Source organism: Dama dama, chromosome 5 (genome assembly GCF_033118175.1).
Source record: "Dama dama isolate Ldn47 chromosome 5, ASM3311817v1, whole genome shotgun sequence".
Taxonomy (NCBI): domain Eukaryota; kingdom Metazoa; phylum Chordata; class Mammalia; order Artiodactyla; family Cervidae; genus Dama; species Dama dama.
In genome coordinates this window covers 93057522-93079908 of record NC_083685.1, presented here as the reverse complement: position 1 = coordinate 93079908, position 22387 = coordinate 93057522, and the positions used below count along the sequence as shown (strand labels likewise).

Sequence of the window (22387 nt, the reverse complement as noted above, 5' to 3'; positions counted from 1 at the left end):
TCACTTTAAAAAGGCACATCGAATAAAGAGGTGGTATGGATACACAATGGAACGCTACACAGCCATAAAAAAGAATGAAGTAATACCATTTGCAGCAACACAGACACAACTAGAGATTATCATACTAAGCAAAGTCAGAAAAAGACAAACACCACAGAACATTACTTACATGTGGAATCTATGACATGTGGAAAACATGGCACAAATGAACCTATCTAGGAAGCAGAAACAGACTCAAGACACAGAGAACAAACTTATGGTTATCAAGGCAGGGGTGGGGGTGAGTGGAGAGGAATGGACTGGGAACTTGGGGTTGGTAGATATAAACCATCACATACACAATGGGTGGGTAACAGGGTCCTACTGTGAAGCACAGGGAACTATTCACCATCCCATTATGGCGATAGGGAAATAATGGGGAAACCGTAATGGACTTAAAGTTTATTATTACAGACTCAAAAAAAAAAAGTATCTGGACTTCAGCTTACTTCAGAAGATACTTCCAGATCTCAAGTGACTGCAGGCACACCAACTCTTAGAAACAGGAGGAGAAAGTGCTTTCTACTTAGAAAGTGCTGTTTTTAAAGAATTTTATACACATTACTTCATCACCTCATTGTTAACACATCCAAGGTGGACACAATTAGAATCAGATGAGCTCTCACAGTCAGCAGTGAGAAGCGCTATACAACACCCACCAGCAATAGACCAAAAATCATCAGAGCAAAAAGAGTTAAGTGTTACAGCGTGGGAACTACTACAGTAATAATAGAGGACATGGCCGACCTTCTCTTTTAATTCCCCGAGATAAGCAGTGCTTTGTCCAAGGATGGCCTCTGCAGACTCCTGGAAACACGTGACCCACTGATTCTCTTGAAAATCTGCAATATTGACCTAAAAAACACAACTTCACATCATTACACCAAAGAAATAACAAAAGGAAGACACACTAAGGAGACTGAGAGATTGACTTTTTCCACTCGTTAAAAGAGTTTCTAGGGAAAAAAGCCGATTCCACTAAATAGCTATGTTCTTTCCAAAGAATGTAAAAAGTTATCCAAGAGAGAAGTTCAAAATGTTAAGTGTGGATCACAGCAGGAACGTGATGTGGTGTGGACGTGTGATTTCAGTTCTCAGGGGAGATACAGCCCAACAAAAATCGCCTTTAGAGGCAGGATCCGGGCACACTGGACTCAGTGGCCCTCCAGGTGCAATGGCCTTTGGAGTAAAGGTTTTGAATGAGCCTCCAATATGTTCTGCATTTTAAATCGTACACCCTTCAGTCACCAGGAGGCGCTCCATACGACGGCTCTTAGTCACTGCTGAGCATCCCAGGCAATCTGAAAGCCTGAATTAAGAGACAAGCTAGTCTCCACAGTGCCGGGAGCTTCGCAGGAACTCAAGAAACACCAGAGCGGTCCTTGTTCACCCATTCTACTTACTGCCAGAATCATGCGGTACTTGAAATTGGGGAATTCACTGTCACACTTCTCGCAGCGGTACAATCCGTTCTGCTGGTCAATCACTTTCTTGTTGCAATCCTGAGTTGGGCAGGCCTGGTACATACAGTTTTCTTTGCGAAGATACACCACGGTTGCCACAGAGCTAAAATAGTCAGGCTTCAGGAGAAAAGAGTGATGTGAGGCAAAGAGCACAGACCAAAGTTCAGGACTGGACTTGCCCTGACATGAGGGTTAAGTATTTGCATATTCTCACAATGTCACATATTCTCACAATCTCACAAGGGATAATTCATTCTATAGTTTCAGAAGTTACTTGTGCTGACTACAAAATCTAGAAGTTCTAAAGCATATTACTCCTTAATAATAAAGAAGTTAATTCTAAACTGTGCTGTGCTTAGTCACTCAGTCGTGTCTGACTCTGTGACCCCATGGACTAGCCCACCAGGCTCCTTTGTCCATGGGGATTCTCCAGGCAAGAATATTGGAGTGGGTTGTCATGCTCTCTTCCAGATCTTCCCAACTCAGGGATCAAACCCAGGCCTCTTGCATTGCAGGTGGATTCTTTACTGTCTGAGCCACCAGGCAAGTCTTTAATTCTAAATTAGACTAAACTAATTAATTAAAACTGAAATAGACTATATGAAAGGAAAAGACTTCAAGAGATCTTGATCTCGTTGCTCCTGTTCCTCTGCCCCTCTGAAGGTCACAGAACCAGGAAATACAGAGCGACACAGTGAGCTCAGACATGGTTATCTTCAACCGCTCCTCCCGTGTTAAAAACAATAGCAGTGATTTCAAGCATCTAGATGCAACTTTGTCTTTGGTCAACAAGCATTTTCTGTAAAAAGCCAGACAGTATCTATCTCAGGCTTTACAAGCCATTGGGTCACACTCGCCCTGCTGCTGGGGTGCAAGACCATCCACAGACAGTCTAGAGGTGAGAGCGGGTGGCTGGTTTCAATGCATTTGTATTTACAATAGGCGGCAAGCTAGATATGGCCCGTGGGACCCCTGGTCTAAGTCATCAAGTTCAGTAGAATGCAAAAAGACTGAACAAGCGCCTTCCAAGTGGAGGCGTCACTGCTAAGTAAATGTGGCAAGGACCAAGTCACAAGCGCAGGCTTTCTGTTGCTGTTATTTGCTTTGCCTTTTAACTGTCATGGAAAGGATACAGGATGAATAATTGGGGGGGGGGGGCAGTTCCCTCTGGGTGTACTCTGAACTCAGGGCCAGGTGAATTCTCACTCTAAAAGGCTCTAGAGCAGCGGTCCCCAACCTTTTCGGCACCAGGGACCATTTTGGTGGAAGACTATTTTTTCCACAGCCAGGATGATTCAGGCAGCAATGTGAGCAACAGGAAGCAACCCATTTCCGGCTGTGTGGTCCGGTTCCTAACAAGCTGTGGATCAGTACTGGTCTGTAGCCCAGGAGCTGGGGACTCCTGTTCTACTGAAGGGGAGTCTTCCAGGAGAATGCCTGAAGGGTTTTTCTGTATTTCCCGGTAAAGGCCCAATTCAAAGTGGGACTTGAAAGTTTGGGTGTGAATAGGTACTCTCTAGGCCTGATTCCTTGTTACCTACTGTCTACCCTTAGGTCTAAGAAAGAAACTGGTTGACAAGAAAACCCAGGATGACAGAGATCTGTCCAATGTTTAAGTCTCAGGACATTGTGTAACAGCATTATGAGTTGCAGTCATTGACAATGATGGATAAGAAAGTATTGTGGAATGAGACAGTAAGGAATAAAAACCATATTGTACAATATGAAAATAATAAAGCAGGAATTACTGGTTGTGGGAGCATAAAGGAGAAATAAATGATTTAAATCTTGAACTGCTGACAGAATACAGATGCAGAGCAAAATGGGGGGGCGGGGGTCATTAAACACAAACATAAAGGGAAGTTGCAACTCCAGTCAAATACCAGTCAATTCTTGTCAGAGAATTCCAGGGGTGCTCAGCCCCCAAGAGGTTAATCCTCTATAGCCAGTGAGGGTACACGTGAATCACTCCATGTCTGACGCTGTAACTCACTAATGCTCAGTGTGAGCTGTAATCTCAAAAACTGCCTTTCTGGTCTGCAGGCATTTCAGTTTGCAGGAACAATCACAGAAAAGGAATATGGACCTGAACGCGGTTCATGTTAATACACAACTTGATTACTACTACTTCGTTAAGATCCCTTCAAGAACTATACAACTCTCTAAGTCAGAGCTCTGAGCATCTTTTTGCCTCAACTGACCTGAGGGATATAACATACTCCTATTAGAAAGCATGGCTCCCTCACTCTGGCTGGCATCCTCAACCATCACCCAGGTAAGAATCATAGCTCTGGATTAAGGTCTAACAGCTGGTTATCAGAAACTGGATCTGAAAACTCATCCTCTTGCACATTCTACATGTTTTTGTGGAGAAAGTTAGGAATGCAAATACCTTGTCGCCTTGGCCCAGGTTCTCCGACTTGACTTCATATAAAGTTTTCCAGTTGGTGTTGCTCCCACCTGCTCCTCCACTCTTTAGATCAGAGATGGAAATGCCATCTAAGGCTTGTCCTTCTGAGTCAAACCTGAAAAACAAAGAATAACAGGCACTTTATATGTATATTGAATGTGATACTTGTTTCTATATGCCAGGTACAGACTACTTGCTCCCCACCCAACTTTTCACAGGTCATGGCCAAGTGGGGCTGAGGGTAGCATCTTCCTCATTGTATCTCAAGTCTACTGAAGAAATGGAGTGACCTCTTTTAAATCTCAATTGCTCTGACGCCTCCCAGTGGTCATGAAAGACAGTGCCAAACTACCACAGAACCTTTTCTTAAATTAGCCTTGCTATCAACACAGGCCAGATGGCCCAAGTGCCTAAAAAAACAGTAACCTGGAAAGTCAAGAACAAAACAAGCAACAGTGGAGAGCCCTGGTGTAGTTCTTTGGGCTACTGATGCTCATTCTTGCTCAGCAGCTGCATTTTTCTCATCGTTGAAAAGTACCAGGCTAGAAAGGGACAGTTGACATATTTTAATGGGGTAGCAAAAAATGTTCCCAGATCTTTTAAGACTGGTATAATTTCAAAAGATTATATAATTCAAAGTAATTTATTAGAAGGTATTTACCTGTTTCCTTGTAGACTGACCTTCTTAGTGAGATTTTACTTATGCCAAAATGGAAGTTGAAATTAAATTATGTTAAATTATTATAAGGTTGATCACATTATCAGAAGGAAAGAACACGCAAGAGGAGTTGTCAGAAACACACTTGTGTCAGGAAAGAGGCAATCTGAGATTAAAAACACACCAATGTCACCCAAAAGGAGGATAACTAAAAGTAACCACATACAGAAAAGGCTCCATAAAATGAGAGCATGGGACAGAATGGATGCTGCCCTAAGCTGCAGACAATTGCCTTTTTGTTCAGTCAGGTAAGCAGCTAAATTCGTCACAGAGGCACAGCAAGGTCCGTAAATCTGTTTCACCTCGACTAGCAACACAAGTTTACAGTTTCAAAAACTCCGAAGAGACATTTGCCAGCAAAGACAGCTCATCAGGAGTCAACAGAGCAGGGACAGAGGCAGCCCTTCTTAGAGCAGAAACTCCACACTGTTGCAGCCGACATCCAGACACCTCCAGACCTTGCCGGGGGTGGGGGGCGGACACACCGGGCTCCTTTCTGACCAACGCCAAGCTGCCTTATTCAAGGGACAGACATGTCTTTTCACGTTGACTGGGATCACAGTGATGGACAAGTAAACTATGAAGACCTTAATGTGGGCAATTAACCTGCAGTCGTTCGCCAGAGCCTGATGGGAAATCAAGCAGTAAGGACAAACCAAAGCCGTGGTTCCTTCCGGTCAGCTTGTTAATGAATGGGCCCTGCGCTATGCAAAGCCAGCTACCAGAAAAGCTAAACATGGATCCACATGGATCACATGCACAAGGCTGGCTTAAGCGACATGGTCATGCCAGTAGATGTGTCACATGTGTCAGTCACTCAGTCATGTCCACCTCTTTGCGACCCCATGGACTGTAGCCCACCAGGCTCCTCCTCTGCCCATGGGATTCTCCAGGCAAGAATACTGGAGTGGGTAGCCATTTCTTTCTCCAGGGGATCTTCCCGACCCAGGGATCAAACCCAGGTCTCCTGCATTGCAGGCAGATTCTTTACCGACTAAGCCACCAGGGAAGACTTAGATGTGTCATGAAGCTATTCAAATAGTAGTGCTACTGGTTCACATTAAGCTCAAACAAAAGTGGGGAATATGTAATACGAGCCAATTCTCTAGTCACTCAAACCCTAAGACATGGTTGGAAATCAACACCCACCTACCCCCACCCTGTGACCTGCAGCTACACAAATTATAAGCTTAAGCAAGTTCCAGAGCTTTTTTTCCCCTGACCACATCAACGCTTGCATACCAGGTTTCAGTTTGAAGTGCTCTATTGAGGCAGAGTTTTAACACCCTAAATAGCTAGACACAGTGAGGAGATTTTAGTAGTTCCTCCTCATTCCCTGAGTGCTTTGTGAATAGCAACATACTGCCCACAAAAGCCCATTGTGCCCACCGCACTCGATCAGAGTGTGAATACACACTAGAAGATGCAATCGGCACCGGCGTCTAGACAGAACAAGAACGCCTACCCCCCCCCCCACCCCGCAGAGACCCACAGCTTTGAGCCGTGAAATGAAAGACACCTCCACTCACGGAGCTCCAGCACAAAGCTGCTACAGCCCGTCTTTACCTGCTTCGCAGGATCAAGGTCGGCGGGCAGCGTTCCTGTCCTAATTGCTCCCTGTGACTCTCCAGGTTTGTCATGGGATTACAGGTTTGTCAGTTTAAGGGCTTTAGAACCATCCTCTCAGAAGGCATAATGCCTCCAAGAAATATAGGAACTGCTCCATTTAGTAACAGAGCCCTCTGCTTGGCAGACATATCACATGCTGATTGTAGGAACCAAAAGAACCAGTTCTTCTCCAAGCCCAGGTTCAAACAGCCCCTGTGTTGAGCCCCATAAAAACCTACCATCCACGAAGCTTATAGGCCTCTGGGATGTCAGGGTTCACAATGATGGTGCTTGAAGACAGTACAGAGAGGCTCCGTCCACCAAAATCAGAAACTCTGGCTCCTTTGATGGCCATCACGGGTTGTCTAGAACCATCAAATTTATCAGCCTGCATAACAACACAAACAACAAACAAACAAGTGTCAATAGCAGGAAGAACACAAAGTTTTTTTTATAAAAAACAAAGAAAACAGCCAATAGTAGAGTGAATGCAATAAATGCTACATGGGCTCAATACAAGATAACCTCACACACAAGAATCTGCTCAGAGATGCATCAAAACTAACCAAGAGTTAGAGGAAAGAGCAAATTTCACTATGTAAAACCTAAATCAGAGCAAATCTCACAGAAGTAAATCATAAAAGCTTTCAAATATTCCCCAGAGAGCCCAAACCTTCACGAGGAAGGGTCTACCCAGCCGACATGGCCAACGCCCCACAGCTCCCGAGGCAAGACCACCACCCAGGAAGCTCTTTGTGTCCCCCACACACTCACGCCACTCAACGCGAGCACTTACATCATCTCCCCACAGGGTAGCGTTCACCACTTTCCCTGACATATCCATCAGATAGATATTTCTCTTCGAGACTTCTCTGTTGTTAGACTTCACTATGATTTTTGTGACATCTTCGTAGTTCTTGCAGATCCCGATTATGTCTAAGACACAAGCACAGTGTTTTAGTAAGAAATGGTCAAGGGTTTCCCTGGTGGCTCAGGGGTAAAGAATTCGCCTGCCAATGCAGGAGACATAGGTTTGATCCCTGGTCTGGGAAGATCCTACATGCTGCAGAGCAACTGAGCCCATGCGCCACAACTACAGAGTCTGTGCTCCAGAGCCCCATGAGCCACCGACTACTGAAGCCCGCATGCCCTAGAGCCCGCGCTCTGCAGCAAGAGAAGCTACTGCCAGGCAATGAGAAGCCCACACATGGCAACTAGAGAGTAGTCCTCACGTTCTGCAACGAGAGAAAAGCCTGCGCAGCAATTAAGATCCAGCACAGCCAAAAATAAACAAAATTAAAAAGATGGTCGAGGCTCTCGTGACAGCACAACCAAAAGTGAAACAGCAAGCACTCATCTCATGCCTCCCCCATGTGTGATGCAAATGAGACTAAAGATGGCCACTCTTGGTTTTCACACACAGACTTACCTACAAGCGAGTCTTTAGATTTGCTCTCCAGGTCGCCAATCCCCGTGAAATCAAACTGAACTGTGGGTAAGTGATGACCATCTTCACAGGGCATGACAGAAGTTTCACTGTTGAAGGTCATCTCATAGTCGTTTTTGACGGCTGTGAATTGTTTGTTGGCGATCTTCAGGGTGCCTTTAGAGAAGTAATAGACCTGCAAAAGAAGCCAAGCCATGGAACGTGGGATGTGCCATCAAATCAGGTATAAAAAGCCTTCACCATCACACTGCTCTCCAAAGGACAGCAGTCCCCACGTCCCCACCCCATCACTTGGCCGTTTCTGGTCTAGATGCCACGCTGTCATACCTTGTTCACGTCAATAAGGGGGAAAAACTTGTCCGCTTGCTCATTGAAAGCAGTCGCTCTGATTTCACCCTGCAGAAGCGTGTGAGAGAGAGCAGCTTAGAACTATGGAGCTCCAGTTTTGCCAGTGAAAAACGGGACACTTTGGTGTCAAGATGACATCTTTGAAACAGTAGCACAGTCAACATAGAAGACACATAGTTCACAGTCACACATTCAAGTTATTAACTCCAGCGAAACAATCCAGGTTTAACTAGCTGATCCCCATTATTGGGCTTCATTAAACCTCAAGTTAGAAACCTTTAAAAAATGTATTTTGAACATGAGTGACATTACTGAAGCCCCCAGGGAAATGTGCTGGGCCACCGTGATTCATCAGCTTCCCTCGCGTTTGCACCGATCAAGGAATTACTTCATACTTGAGAGTCACTGCCAAAAATGTTAAAATAAATCATACTTTCAGGTTGCTCGTGATTGGATTTTCACTTGTATTTTCCTGTCAGTCAAAATGCTACAGATGGAGAAGAAACTTAAATTAACAGCTGAATTTTTAGCCAACTGACAGATGAGACCAATAACTTGGTTTAAAAAAGTTGGATTCTGACACAGTCAATACATTGGTGGTGTTATCCCATCTTCAAAAAAAAAACAGAAACAAATAAAAAAACAAACCAACTATTTTTTTCTGCCTCTTAGAGGTCTGAACAAATAGGAAATATACAGCCATTTGAAAAGAATGCCTGAAGTATACACTAGGGATTATAAGTAAAATGAATGGACACAGATATAGCATGACAAGATGCTTGTCGAGATGCCACTACTTGGATTGTTCATCTCTCCATCATGGTTTGGTTTCGCTTACATGAGGCACAGGAAGTCTGCGCTGCCAGAATGCAACTCACGCAAAACCAACCGCTTATCACTTGTCAAGGCCGCCACGTGCCCTCTGTTGTGGCCCAGGGCTCCGAGTGGCTCCCAAGGAGACGTCACCTCTTGGGGCTTTGACTAAGCCTCCTGGCAAGTCAGACAACGTCTCTGATTTCCCCTGCCCGTGAGGCTACTCACATTTAGAAAACCAATGTCAACTGCTATAAATGCTTCCATCTGAGACCAAGGATTTTACTTATGACTTAACCCTTTGCCCCGAGACAGCATCAGAAGATTACAAGAGAGGAAAAACAGCAACAAGAAGCATGTTTCTTCTTGGCCTACTGTTATCCTTCACCTCATGGGCCTGCACAGAGGTGAGCCCTCTGTTTCCCAGAGCTGAGGACTCCTCTTTCCCCACCCGACAGATACTCACACTCTCATCAACCAGTTCTATGGAGAAAAGCTTCCCTTCCCCTCGGGAGTTGCTCCAGGTACGGATCTGACTTTTGTTGGTGACACGAGCACAAATAGTCCACCTAAAAACCAAAAATGGATAATCTTAGTGTCGGGAGTCTTACTTGGGAAAGATCTGAAATCTTCCCTCCCTATTATCTTCTTAGAGTCTTTCTTACCTTATGCATATTCTATTTTCCAGGGGAAGCTGTATTTTAATCCAGCTAATTAAAACCCCAGGATGACATCCAGGTTTGACAGTTTATAGAATAAGCAAATAGTAAAACACACAAGGTTATTTAACACTGACTCATTCTCCTGTCAAATAAGTAAATTTATAAACGCTTTCTCTTCTCCAAAAGGCATCACCAAGGCAACACTATCCCCTTAATGAAAGGTTCTAAGCTAGAAAATGCAGTAATACCAGCAATTATATTTTGCCGCTATTTTCAATTATAGGAACTGATATAACTGATGTCAAACTTCTGTCTCACTTCCAGCACACATGGAATGTAAACACAAGGGTATGGAACATGGTGTTGGTTAAGCCACCATAAGAAAACACTCTCAGGCACTATGATTTTAGACAGAAGCCATTAGAAAGGTGGGGGAGGCACAAGGTCTGACATCCAGTCCTGGTGCCCATCCCATGTGTAGCTACTGGACACATTAGTTACCCTACTCGTCATTTCACAGGGGAACAGACCTTCTTCACATTGCCAAGAACTGAAGAATAAATAAGTAAATAATATCTGAAAGAATTCTGAAAAGAGCACTCACTAATTTTCAACTGCTAAAATTTTTAATGGAAAGAAATCATATAAAAGAAGTATCTGTTCAGTTTATATGAATACAGTTGACACAAACACACAGATTCTTTTAAGCCAACCAAATTGTAGTAATAATTTTTGGACTGAAAGTCATCTATTTATTTGATGAGAAAATGAAATGCCTTCTGAATTAGAACAAAGATTATTTTTACTCATAAGACTATCAACTAGTTCTTAAAACTCTGCTGTTGCTGTTTAGCCACTAAATCGTATCTGACTCTTTGCAACCCCATGGACTTTGCAACCCCAGGCTCCTCTGTCCATGAGATTTCCCAGGCAAGAATACTGGACTGGGTTGCCATTTCCTTCGGGGATCTTCCCGACCCAGGGACTGAACCCACGTCCGTATCTCCTGCATTGGCAGTCAGATGCTTTACAGCTGAGCCACCTGGGAAGCCCCTCTTAAAACATTAAATCTTTTAATTTTCAAATTCTTTTAAAATGAATGAAATTCCATAGGCTATGGCTGATTGCTCTTTCTGCCATTATTTTATTATGAAATAGTTAAAGGTTGCCACAATTTGTAATTTCCTCCCCTTCTGGGGAAAAAAAAGAGAGGAAACCTATTTTATGTGTGGTAACCCTGAAGTTCACATATGAGTAACTCAAGAGCCCATAATAACCTCTTATACTCTTTTCTAAGTCCCTTCTAAATTTATTCTATGAAATAACTCACTTGGACTGGTACGGGGTGAGGCTGGCGATGGGTACCACTTTGGCCTGTGTTCCCCCAGAGCTGTTCATTTGGCTGGTACTGCCAACTTTTCCAAATGTCTTTGAGGCACCAAAAGCCTTAGATGCAGTGGAAGCTTTAAAATCAAATACAAAGAAGGACAATCATTATTTTATTTAAATTTTATGGTAAGTTTTGTAAGAATTCTTAATTTACGAGTGACATCATACAAAGTGAGAAGCCAAGTTTTTCCTTTTAAATAATCAAGAGATCTGGAAATCAAACAGAGACTGAAACAGGAGACTACAGTGAGGTCTAAAATGAAGGCTGGGTGTACAGATGTTCAGGACTGTTATCTGCTGACTTACATCCTGAGGTTGAGATAATTAGGGTAATGAATCCAGACTCTGCTATTTCAGAGATGAATCTTTAAACTTTTCCCTTGTATCAGTAGGCAAGATAATGGGTTGGAGAAAGAAAATAACCTTGACTGAGAAGTGAAGACAAGCCATTGGTTGCATAAGAGAAAGAGCAAGAAGGAAAGGGTGGGAATTAAGGGACACAGTGGGTGAACCACCTGAGGTGAAGAGTACCTATTACAAACAAATCTCCTCAAAACACCCCCAGAAAACTCCCAGCTCTCAACTGGTCTTACAGGAACGGATCATCTAGAATGAAGTTTACGGGATTGGGTTTAATTGGGAGCAAAGGGCAAGGAATCAGTCTTCCATTCAAGATGAACAGGGCGGGGGGGACTGGCTATTGTGGCCCCTTCTTGCCTCCTTTTCATCCAAGCCTATGCATCTGTCTTGAACTTGGGAAGAATATGTCATTATGTATAACACCTATAAGCAGACAAATGCCGTTACACGCATGCTGTTTCTATGAAGATTCACCCTCCAAGTTCAGAAACGACAATTTAGTCCAATGATTTCCTATCTTCTATACCAAAATATTTCTTCAACATGGCATCTGGGTAGAAATGTGTATCTTCCATTATTCAGCATTTATTTACTGAGTTTCCACAGGAAGTACCACACTATTCTGGATCTTTGTAGCACTTGATAAAAAATAGACAAAAACTGTCCCAGATCTTAAAATTTTCTAACTCGGGAGTCAAGAGACGACTTACACACACAGCAGTAACAATTACCTCAAGGTAACTCTAGGAAGCACACACTCTCTGTAGACTATCTTAATGTGTATGTGTAGAATATCGCTTTAGTATACATTACACAATCATAAAAACACATACACATCCAGTTTGCATGCTGGCTGTTCCCCCTCAATACACTTCCAGTCCTTTTCCTTTCAGCATCCAGTTATGTGTTTAAGGAATGTTAACTGATTTTTTTTTTTTTTTTAATGGATCTCAATATAAGCCAAAGATAGACACGAGGATAAATCTGTCAGGGGTCAGACAGTGGGGAGAAGTATAACATACTATTTGTACTTCAGCCTAAGAAAGTGAATCCTTTTGGAGTACTTGCCATTTTAGATAATCTATTTCCTCATCTCCCTCCAACACTACATAATTTGAGAGCTATATATAAATAGATCCACTTGTAAAGAGAGATGGCTAGAAGATAGCTATTACAAGGCAGATAAAAACATCAAAGACTAGTGGGGAAAAAGACATGCCTCCTGAAAGTTTCACAGAAATGTTAGTGACGTTTTAACCCTACGTTTTTTTTTAGAACCTTAGCACTGAGGAATAGAAACTAATCGTTGAGGGGAGGGGAGGAAGTGTGTATGAAGCTGTGACAGAAAAAAGAAACTCTAAAAATAAATTCCAACCAAATTCTACAAATCATAATTTTCACTGGTGACATCCCACACGAAGAGGTTCCTAAAGGAGAGGCCAGGGAGTAAACAAAGTGATTCCATTATAGTCTCACAGGACCTGCCGAAGAGAAAGTCAGAAAGAAGAAACTATTTCTCATCCATGAGACAGAAGCAAGACCTATGACCAACATAAATGATACTGTCTTCAAGCTAAGATAAATACTCCCAAGAGCGCCAAACGGGAAACCTGGAGAGAGACAAACCAAATGAATAAGTGGCTCCTAGAGAGTTAAAAGGCGAGAATTTAAAAGTTATGTAATTCACATAGTCAAGAGGACGTTAAGTGAGAAACTACCAGATAAATTATTAACAGAGAACAGTGTATCATTCTGATTTTTTTTAAAAAAGCATATTAAGTATCTTTAAAAGACTGTCTTTAATCATTTTTTTCAATCACACACTTTACAATGAAAATTGGAATTATAATTTGCAAGAAGCAACTGTCATGTGCGGCATTTTGGAAACTCCCTGTAGTCCCAGATTAAATTGCAAACCATCACTCAAAAGCCTGCCGCACACAACCAGCACGCGTCCTCGGGTGGCAGCCTTACCCACTCCTGGGCTCCCATTCTGTTGCTGGGGCCTGCTGGTTGGTGGACTGGCTGCTGAGACAGGAGGAGGAACTACTGGCTGCTGTCCGTGTCCTGATGATCAAAAGGGAAAGACCATTTTAGTGCCAATAATTTGGGTTAAGAGATTTAAACTTAAGCAGAAGAAATATTCTGAGAAAGTGTAAATTTGTGATTTTTGTCAAAGACTCTCCTGGGTCGGAATTCATGCTGGGGCACTTGATTGCATGCAGTGAAAGTGCTAGGGGTTCACTTTTGTTTTCATTACCTAAAAGGTTGGCTCCATTTACCTTTCACCTGCTTATAATTGATGGCTTTCGGTTTTAATGAGGTTCTCCCCTAAAGCCTTGCCCATTTCTCCTGCGTGAACCTGAAGTAAAGTCACTGGGCTGAATCTGTGACATTACCACTATTTCCATAGCAACAAATCGATGTTATCAACAGAACTGTGTTCGCGGCAGGATCTATCAGAAGAAAAAGCTGGGTGGTAACAAAAACCTAAAAGCAGTTCAATTGTCTCTGAAGTGCTCCTGCTTCAAAGGGAAAGAAGACATTCAGAAAGGATTCTACCCTTTCCCTCCCAAACAAAGCAACCTTATTCTGCAACTGACAGTTGGTGGAAAATAAGAGTTGAAAGCGCCTTAGGTACCGTGAAGCGAGTGAACTGTCACAGCAGGAGAGATGAGGATGGAGTTCAGAAGCAGGTGTGTCGGGGAGACAGGGAGATTAAAAGCAAAAAGGAGGGGAAACAAACATGTCTCTCAAGCAGAAAATAAGAAAGGCCACACCATCAGAGTATTTATTTGGTCCTCACCCTTTCTACAAATGTTGATGAAACTGAAGAATGTTAAAATACGCTAATTAAAAAAAAAAAAAAAAAAGATTTATGGAATTTGATGTGGCCTTTGTGAGTGGCACTAAAAGTAGAAGTCAAACCTAATCTGGGCTGATCACCAAGAGTGCTTGCGACACACAAGTGCAGCTCAAAACATTTCCTAGACAGGCCTAAGAAGAGACACACGGTGAGCCTCCCTAGAATAGCTCCCTGCCTGCCACCTTGCCTCTGCTTCTTCCATCCCTGGGTTTGTTCCCTACCGGGTTTTCCAAGGCCTTAATGCAAACAGGCGTACTGGGCACTGATTTTATTTCCTTCTGCGAATGTTCCTCCTAACTGGTACCACTAAAGGAGAGTCAACTGTGCCATGAGAGTGAACCAAACTTAGCATCAAACTAAAAGGGTTAAACAGAACTCCAGCTCTTCCTACAGAGAGAACGGAGAGGCCTTATTTACACAGAAAAAAGAGCCAAGATTATTGACAATGAATTTTTGTGTCTGCTTTTCAGCTTTTCCATTACCTCTTAACTTCCAGTGTCACAAGAGATTGCATGGGAGAACTGTTCTCCTCTGGCAGTGTGTCTTATGAAGGAACATTCTGAAATTCTACAGTGAACCTTCCTTTAAATTAGTAGGGAAAAGATGAATTGCTCCACAAACAATATTGAGTCCAAATAATTGGGAAAAAAATTTAATCTGTATTTTTACCTGCTTCGGGAAATTTTATTCAAATGAACCAAATAATTTAAACAGTCAAACATGGAGCCATGAAGATACACCAACGCCTTCTGTACCCCACCCTAGTTCCTCCCATGCTCCAACAGTCTCAAACACATCAACACTCCCAAGTCCCTTCCTCCCCACCGTGCCTGCTTCTCCAAGCATCTGCTAATAAATAGGATATGGTCACAGGATCTTGCCAATCTCTTATGTTAATTTCTATCAAAATGTAACTAACCTTTATGCCGTATCTGTAGTAGAAGGGTGGTTACCAGGGACTGGTGGGAGTGGGGAGAGATGGTTTAATGGGTACAGGGTTTCCGTTTGGGATGATGGAAGAGTTCTGGAGGTGGATAGAAGTGGCTGCACAAGGGTGACTGGACTGAATGTCATTAATGATACACTTAAAAATGGCTAAGATGTAGATTTTATGTTATGTGTATTTTACTACAATTTTTAAAAAATGTAACTTAGCTATTTACCTGTTGTGAGATCAATATTTTAAAACATTTTAACATATGGGTTAAAATTAATGTTAAAATTTCTTTTTAGTAGTACATAATAGCATAGTTTTATAACCATTGGATTCTTAGAGTCAATGAAATTTAGTATGTTTTAACAAGACTCCAATTAGGCCCTGTAACAGACATGTTCGTAATAGCTACAATTTTTTGAATGCTTACTTAATGCACCAGGTACAAGGTTAAGTGCACTATTCCACTTACTCTTAAGCCCTCCACGTAAACAGTATTATTGTACCCAATTAACAGATGAGAAAAGTGGGTTTAAGTGGTCAAGTAACTTGCCCAGTCACACAGCTAGGAAGAGGCAGAACCTTGTCTTGAACCCAGGTCTGTATGGACTAGATCCAATCAACTTCACTATCATCTAGTTAATTTTTAATCCTAAACAACCAATTCTGGCAGGCAGAAATATGATTATATAGAACATAACTAATAACTACAATATCCAGCAGTTACAAAAAACCACTAATAGTAAAATAATAGCTGAGAAAAATTAGACAACAGACAATGGAGTATACAGATTAACAAAAACCTCCGTTTCTACCAGTAATTACTTTCTTAACAATAACCACAAAGAATATAAGGAAGAGTCAATCCAATAAATACAATTTCTCGTTGGTAGAAAATAAAGAGTCAGGCTGGAAAAAAATTCCAACTAGTATCTTTCAGTAATGAGTGACACTAATAACTAAGCAACATATTAAGAAATTTAAATATTAAGTAAGATATTATGGTTAGAAATAGTGCACGTACATAAGACTAATATACATACTGATTTTTAAAAAATACATAATGGTAAAGACAGGATATTTAAAACCATCCAACCCAATATTGAAGGAAACATGAGCTGTGTTTGAATTCTACTTCTCATGTTTTAAAAATTCTCTAAGTATCTTCACTCTTTACTTAATGTGGTACTAGTACCATGAGACAATTTCAGTGCACCTTTTGGAATTTCTCTGCCTGATTCTGGACTGGGTCTCATGAGTTAATTTTACTGGTCACCTGACATGTTACATGTCTGGGTTAGGTGCTGGGAGGATACAAATCTAACTTTAGTTCTCTTCTCACTAATAACAGTCTCTTTGCTTTCCAATAAACAATTAGAAACCATTTCTGTGAAATACACCCATAAGGTAGTAGTCACTGTAACAAAGCTATTTCATGATGGCCCAAGTAACAATGTGTTATTGATCTAGTTACAACGAAATTCAATAGCAAATACTCTTGAACGGCAAAATCTCTGCCTCATTCCTCTGCACTTTAACAGACCCTAAAGAAGGGAAGAGCCAGTGGAACTGAGCACTGAGACAAAAGGAGTGCTTCTCATAGTTCTATGGTCCTCACCCCAAGTGGTAATTATCCTTCACCCCTTCCAACTCCATCTTTATTACCTCAAATACTCTGCCCCTGAAAGACAACATGTTCAAAGCAGCCAGTCAATTAAACACAACATAAAAAAACATATGAAATTCAGTCAAAGGTAGTAAGCTGGGCAAATCACCTCTCCCTCAAGCCTCTAGCATCCAGAGATTTCATAGAGATGCTAAGTATTGCTTTGTCTTGGCTTGCCTTCCTAAAAGCTGGGAATAAGAACAACTTACATGCTCGTTTTAACAACACTTTATCATTGCAAAACAACTGTGATGTTCCTATTTAATATCTTAAAACTTTACCTGAATAGGCTGCAGCTTCCCTTTTCCTATGTAAAACGCCAAATTAATACGTTTGGTATAGGTAAAAATTAAAATCTAGAAGGCTCTACTTCTGAAAGAAGCATGGTGACGATCAAGTCCCAAACCTTCCCTTCTCCTAAAAATCATACAGAGTGACAAGAGGAATGAATGCTCATACCATAAACGAACATCCCAAATACGGACTGCATCTTTAGTGAAGCTAGGGGAAAGAGACAAGTGGCAGATTATGCCAAAGTGAAGCCCAAAACCTCACAAATCAAGACATCACAACTGCAAGAGAGAAGCAGCATGGATGATTCAGACACAAACAATAAAGTCTCGCCAGCACTGGAATAAAACATGGGTGACTGCCTTTGTAACTCTGGCGTGAGGAAGATCTTCCCAACTATGGCTCGAAAATCCAAAGTCTTAAAAAACTGGAAAATACAACTTCATAAAAACAAAAGAAAACTGCTGCATAGCAAAAAAAACACCATAAGCAAAGTCTGAAAGACACTGTAACTTGTATCAGAGATGAAGGACTAATTCTATTTTTTTTTAAGATCTCTTAAAAATTGAGAAGAAAAAGATAAACAACTCAAAAGAAAAATGGACAACAGTTCACAGAGAATAAAAAGCCCTTAAACATTTAAAAGGATGCTCATATTGCTCACAATACAAACTAAACACTACACTGAGATCTGACTTTTCATCTATCAGATTGATCAAAAAAAAAATCAAGATTAATAACATACTCTGTTGGCACAACTGTGAAGAAACAAGTATTTTCACATATTGTTGGTGGGAAGGCAAAATGATACTATCCTATGAAGGGAAGGCAAGCATATCTACCTACCACAAAAGCATTTATCCACGGATCCAACAATCTCACCTTTAGCGATCAAAGCCCCTCTGCCCATATACCTGCATATGTATAAAGTTATCTGTTGCAGCACTGTCTTAATAGCCAGAGTATGGAAACACCCAACTGCCCATCAATAAAAGGCTGGTTAAACTATGGAATTGTCACACAACACAATATGCTATACTGTCAATAAATAAATAAGTAAAAATGAGGAAGATCTTTAAGTATATATATGAAAATATCTCTTAAGCTGAAATTAAAAAACAAAAACAGGACTGAGAAAAGAGAGGCAACATAGTGTACATACTTGTCTAGCTCTTCAGAGTTGTTTTTTTTAATCCTACCTTTGGTGTAAGCAAAGTGGATTATGAGTGAAAATATGTAATTTATGTACTTGGTTATATTTTCATTAAGAAAACCCTTGAAGGACAAAAAGAAACCACTAAATTGGTTACCTATAGAGGGCAGAGGTGAGTACAAACAAGACAGGAGGAGGCAGAGGCAGGAGTAAGATTTCTCTAAATACTTAATTTTAGAGTTTTGACTGCTGAAAGACGTAACTATATTATCTACTCAAAATATAAAACAAAAATTAATGTTTATTTTAAAAAAATATGTCTATCTTAACATTTCAACTTTGAAAAGTATACAAGTTTTAATGGACAAATATGTGAACACAAAGCAGAGAAACAGCTCTAAGATTTGAAATAAACTGCCCCTGGCTAGGAGCCAGAGGACAAGAAGAGCTGGGCAGGGAAATGCTTTTTTGGTGTTGCTTCAAAGAACACACTTGCAAAACTATTTGACTTGTAAAACCATGTACAGAACATGACAGAATAACAGAGGCCAAGATGACCCTCCCACCAAAAATAACCAAAAAGAAGGCAAAATATTTATGAGACAAACGATTCTCAGGATACTGGACATTAAGCAACAAAGGACAGTAATTCTGAGACAGAGGAAATAAACAAGGTGAGTGTGACTGTACCAGATTACTGGAAGCCCTGAGGGTTTCCAGGCTGTGACATAGGAAGTGGGCATGGAGCAAGCCCTGAGTTAAGGAGATGGAATCGAGCATGTGGGGAATCAAGACATGGGTTCTCAGGACAGAGTACCAGAGAAGAGAGCTGCACGAAGAAAGACCTCCAGCGATGATGGAAGCTTCCCCTCAAGGAGTCGGCAGAGTACTGGCTGGCTGATCTCTGGGTGGAAACTATCAGAAGCCAGGGAAAGAAAGAACCATCTGAGAAGACCTTGGGGATCAGTGTCCGATGCTCACAACAAGCTAGAAATAGCACCTGTACCTAACAGCCAGAATGGAAAACTTCATATTCACGAGGCATCGAGTAGGATACTCTGACAGGTCTTGCCTCTGTACTATGAATAACCAGAGCCAGAATAAATGCCACTCTCTGATCCCATCTAACAAATTTTAAAAGCAACATCCCAAAAGATAAAACTGTTTCCAAATAATTTAACTGTATCCCTGAAAAAAATTCAAGAATACAAGTTTCCAGCACTCAACAGGGTATGAATCACAATGCCTGAATTCATTCCAAGATTACCAGGCACACAAAGCAGAAAAATATTCTTGATAATAAGGAAAAAAAATTAACTGATTAAAATAGACCAAGAACTGATACTGATGCTATTAAAAAGCAGAGATCATTTTGCCAACAAAGGTCTGTATAGTCAAAGCTATGGTTTTTCCAGTAGTCATGTACAGATGTGAGTCAGACCATAAAGAAGGCTGAGAGTCAAAGAATTTATGCTTTCAAACTGGTGCTAGAGAGGATTCTTGAGAGTCCCTTGGGTAGCAAGGAGATTAGACCAGTCAATCCTAAAGGAAATCAACCCTGAATATTCTTTGGAAGGACTGATGCTGACGCTCCAAAACTTTGGCTACCTGATGCAAAGAGCCAACTCACTGGGAAAGACCCTGATGCTGGGAAAGATTGAAGGCAGGAGGAGAAGGGGATGACCAAGGATGAGATGGTTGGATGGCATCACCAATTTAATGGACATGAGTTTGAGCAAACTCCCGGAGATAGTGAAGGACAGGGAAGCCTGTCACGGGGTCATAAAGAGTCAGATACAACTGAGCGACTGAACAACAACAAAGTAAGTAAACTGTTTCTCTGGGTTCTGGAAGCCACTGTAGCAAATTAACATAACTGAGGGCTTCCCTGGTGGCTCAGTGGTAAAGAATCCACCTGCCAAAAAAAAAAAAAAGAATCCACCTGCCGATGCAGGAGACACGGGTTCAATCCCTGGTCAGGGAAGAACCCACATGCTGCGGAGCAATCAAGCCTGTGTGCTGCAGCTACTGAGCTGACACCGCACAACTACTGAAGCCCACAAGCCCCCTGCTGTGCTCCACAACAAGAGAAGCCACCACAAAGAGAAGCCCCAGCACCACAACTAGAGAGGAGCCTCCGCTCGCTGCAGTCAGAGAAAGCCCATGCACAGCAATGGAGACCCAGCAGAGCCAAAAACATATTAATTAACTAAAAAAAATTAACCTAACTGAATCAGAAGAGAGAATTGGAGGACTCGACAATTTACAGCCAGCTGGTCAGAAGCACAGATAACAGGCAGGACTTTCGAATGAAGGCAGCAGTGGTGGGTGGTGGGGTCAGGGGCGGGGATAAGGCAGTCTGGTGGGCCTGAGCCCTTACCCTGGGAGATCTGATGCTAACTCCAGATACCCAGTGACAGAACCAAACTGAATTGTAGGAGACCCGGCTAGTGTCCATAGAGAACTGGAGAACAGCTTATTAGGGAGGAAAAAACCCACACATCTGGTCACAGCCAGAAATATGTATGATTGTTGCGTGCAGAGAAAAACAGAAGAGAGGTTTTTCCTTTACAGAGTCCTACCATCATTTTTTCAGTATTAAAAAAAAAAAAATCTGAAAGAGTAACCTGTTACTTTTTCCTAGAGTAAGGCCCCCCATAGATGAACAAATGAAACTATAGCAAAAGGAAGCATTCCAGATCTATTAAGAGGTATTCAGCTGAGTGTTACAACCTATAAAAAACATTTTACCTTCATTATAAGGCATTGGATTGCCAATCTTTGATCCAACTGCTTCAGCTGATTTCAAAACTTCTAACTCCATCAAAATAACCACTCTCCTACAAAGGCAAAGGAAAAGAAACATGTTAGAAAAAATAAATTCAGAAGCCCTTAAAATGATAAGCTACTTTAAAAGCTTTCCCCCAATAATCACTGTGATAAAAACTATTTCCCTTTGTCAACTGTTTTTCATTACTGAATAACTTGAGAACTATATGATATCAATTCTTACATAAATATTCCCCTTAATCTTTCACTGCATCATTATCAAGGCCTTTTATGATTGCAGGGTTCTCGTTTCCCATCTAGTTCCTTAATTAAAATGCAGTGTCCTTACTACATACCGTATCTTCAAGGAGCAAATGACATGATAAGAATTTAGATTACTAAACCCAACAATATGTGGCACAACAAGAGATAATCTGTTTTTAGAAACATATACTTATCTGAACAATTACCCTTTCCCTGTGAAAACCAACATGACTATAGATTTTTTTTTAAGGGTTTTTTTTTTTAGTACTTTGAATTTATTATAATGTCACATCTGTTTCTTGTTTTGGTTCTTTGGCCACAAGCCATGTGGGATCTTGGTTCCCCAAACAGGGATTGAACCTGTACCCCCTGCACTGGAAGGGGAAGTCTTAACCACTGGACCACCAAGGAAGTCCCCAGAGATGTTTTTCATGTGATTACAATTAATTAAGAACTTATAGTTCTCTGTCCATCTTTCATTCTGATTAAGACCTCTCGGTAACTTCTCAAGGACCTATGACCACGAGTGAGAAACCTTTTCACATGGCCGACGTGCTCACTGAGTTCTGGCTTCGCGCTAATCTCTCCAGTTGATCTTGCTTTCTTGTGGCACCCCGCCCTCCACCATCTGTTTCCTCCCAGCTCCTGGTGTATGTCATGTTCTCTCCTGCCACAGGCCTCTGTACGTGCCTCTTTCTGATTGTGAGGGTCTCTCATTCTGCTTCATCTAATATTCATTTCAAACATCAGGTCTTCAAGAGACGCCTCTTTAATCTTTGCTTTAGATCAGTCTTCGGCTATACTCCTTTCCACAGCCATCATTTCCTTCCTTCAGATCACTCTCTCAGGTTTAATTAACACAGGCTGACATACAATGATTAATATCTCGGTTAACTGCATGTTCCTCATTTGATTATTTACTCACATATATGATATAATTTAGTTGTATATTCATTATTGATTATCTACTCCTCCTCCTAAGCTGCCTGTTCAGTCATGGCAGGTCTCCTCCAGGGTACACCTCAACAACTGGTCCACAGTGGTTCTCAATACATGCTTGAACAGGAATGCCATGATCATGTTTGTATTTTTTAATTTTTTTAAATTTTATTTTATTTATTTATTTATTGGCTGTGCTGAGTTTTGATTGCTGCTCGGGCTTTTCTCTAGTTGTGGTAATGGTGGTG

At 41.5% G+C, this 22387-nt stretch overlaps 1 protein-coding gene across 1 annotated transcript in view; it reads right to left on the bottom strand.

The window, feature by feature from the left end:
- The window catches only part of RPA1 (replication protein A1), a 44321-nt gene that overhangs the window by 4656 nt on the left and 17278 nt on the right, over positions 1 to 22387 (bottom strand). Inside the window, exons 5-15 of the mRNA XM_061143075.1 lie at positions 20919 to 21007; positions 13232 to 13324; positions 10839 to 10971; positions 9313 to 9415; positions 8013 to 8081; positions 7668 to 7860; positions 7035 to 7174; positions 6478 to 6626; positions 3895 to 4027; positions 1443 to 1619; positions 787 to 894 (exon numbers count right to left, since the gene is read on the bottom strand). Of these exons, the coding sequence (XP_060999058.1) occupies positions 787 to 894; positions 1443 to 1619; positions 3895 to 4027; positions 6478 to 6626; positions 7035 to 7174; positions 7668 to 7860; positions 8013 to 8081; positions 9313 to 9415; positions 10839 to 10971; positions 13232 to 13324; positions 20919 to 21007 (1387 nt within the window). The remainder of the gene's footprint in view (positions 1 to 786; positions 895 to 1442; positions 1620 to 3894; positions 4028 to 6477; positions 6627 to 7034; positions 7175 to 7667; positions 7861 to 8012; positions 8082 to 9312; positions 9416 to 10838; positions 10972 to 13231; positions 13325 to 20918; positions 21008 to 22387) is intronic.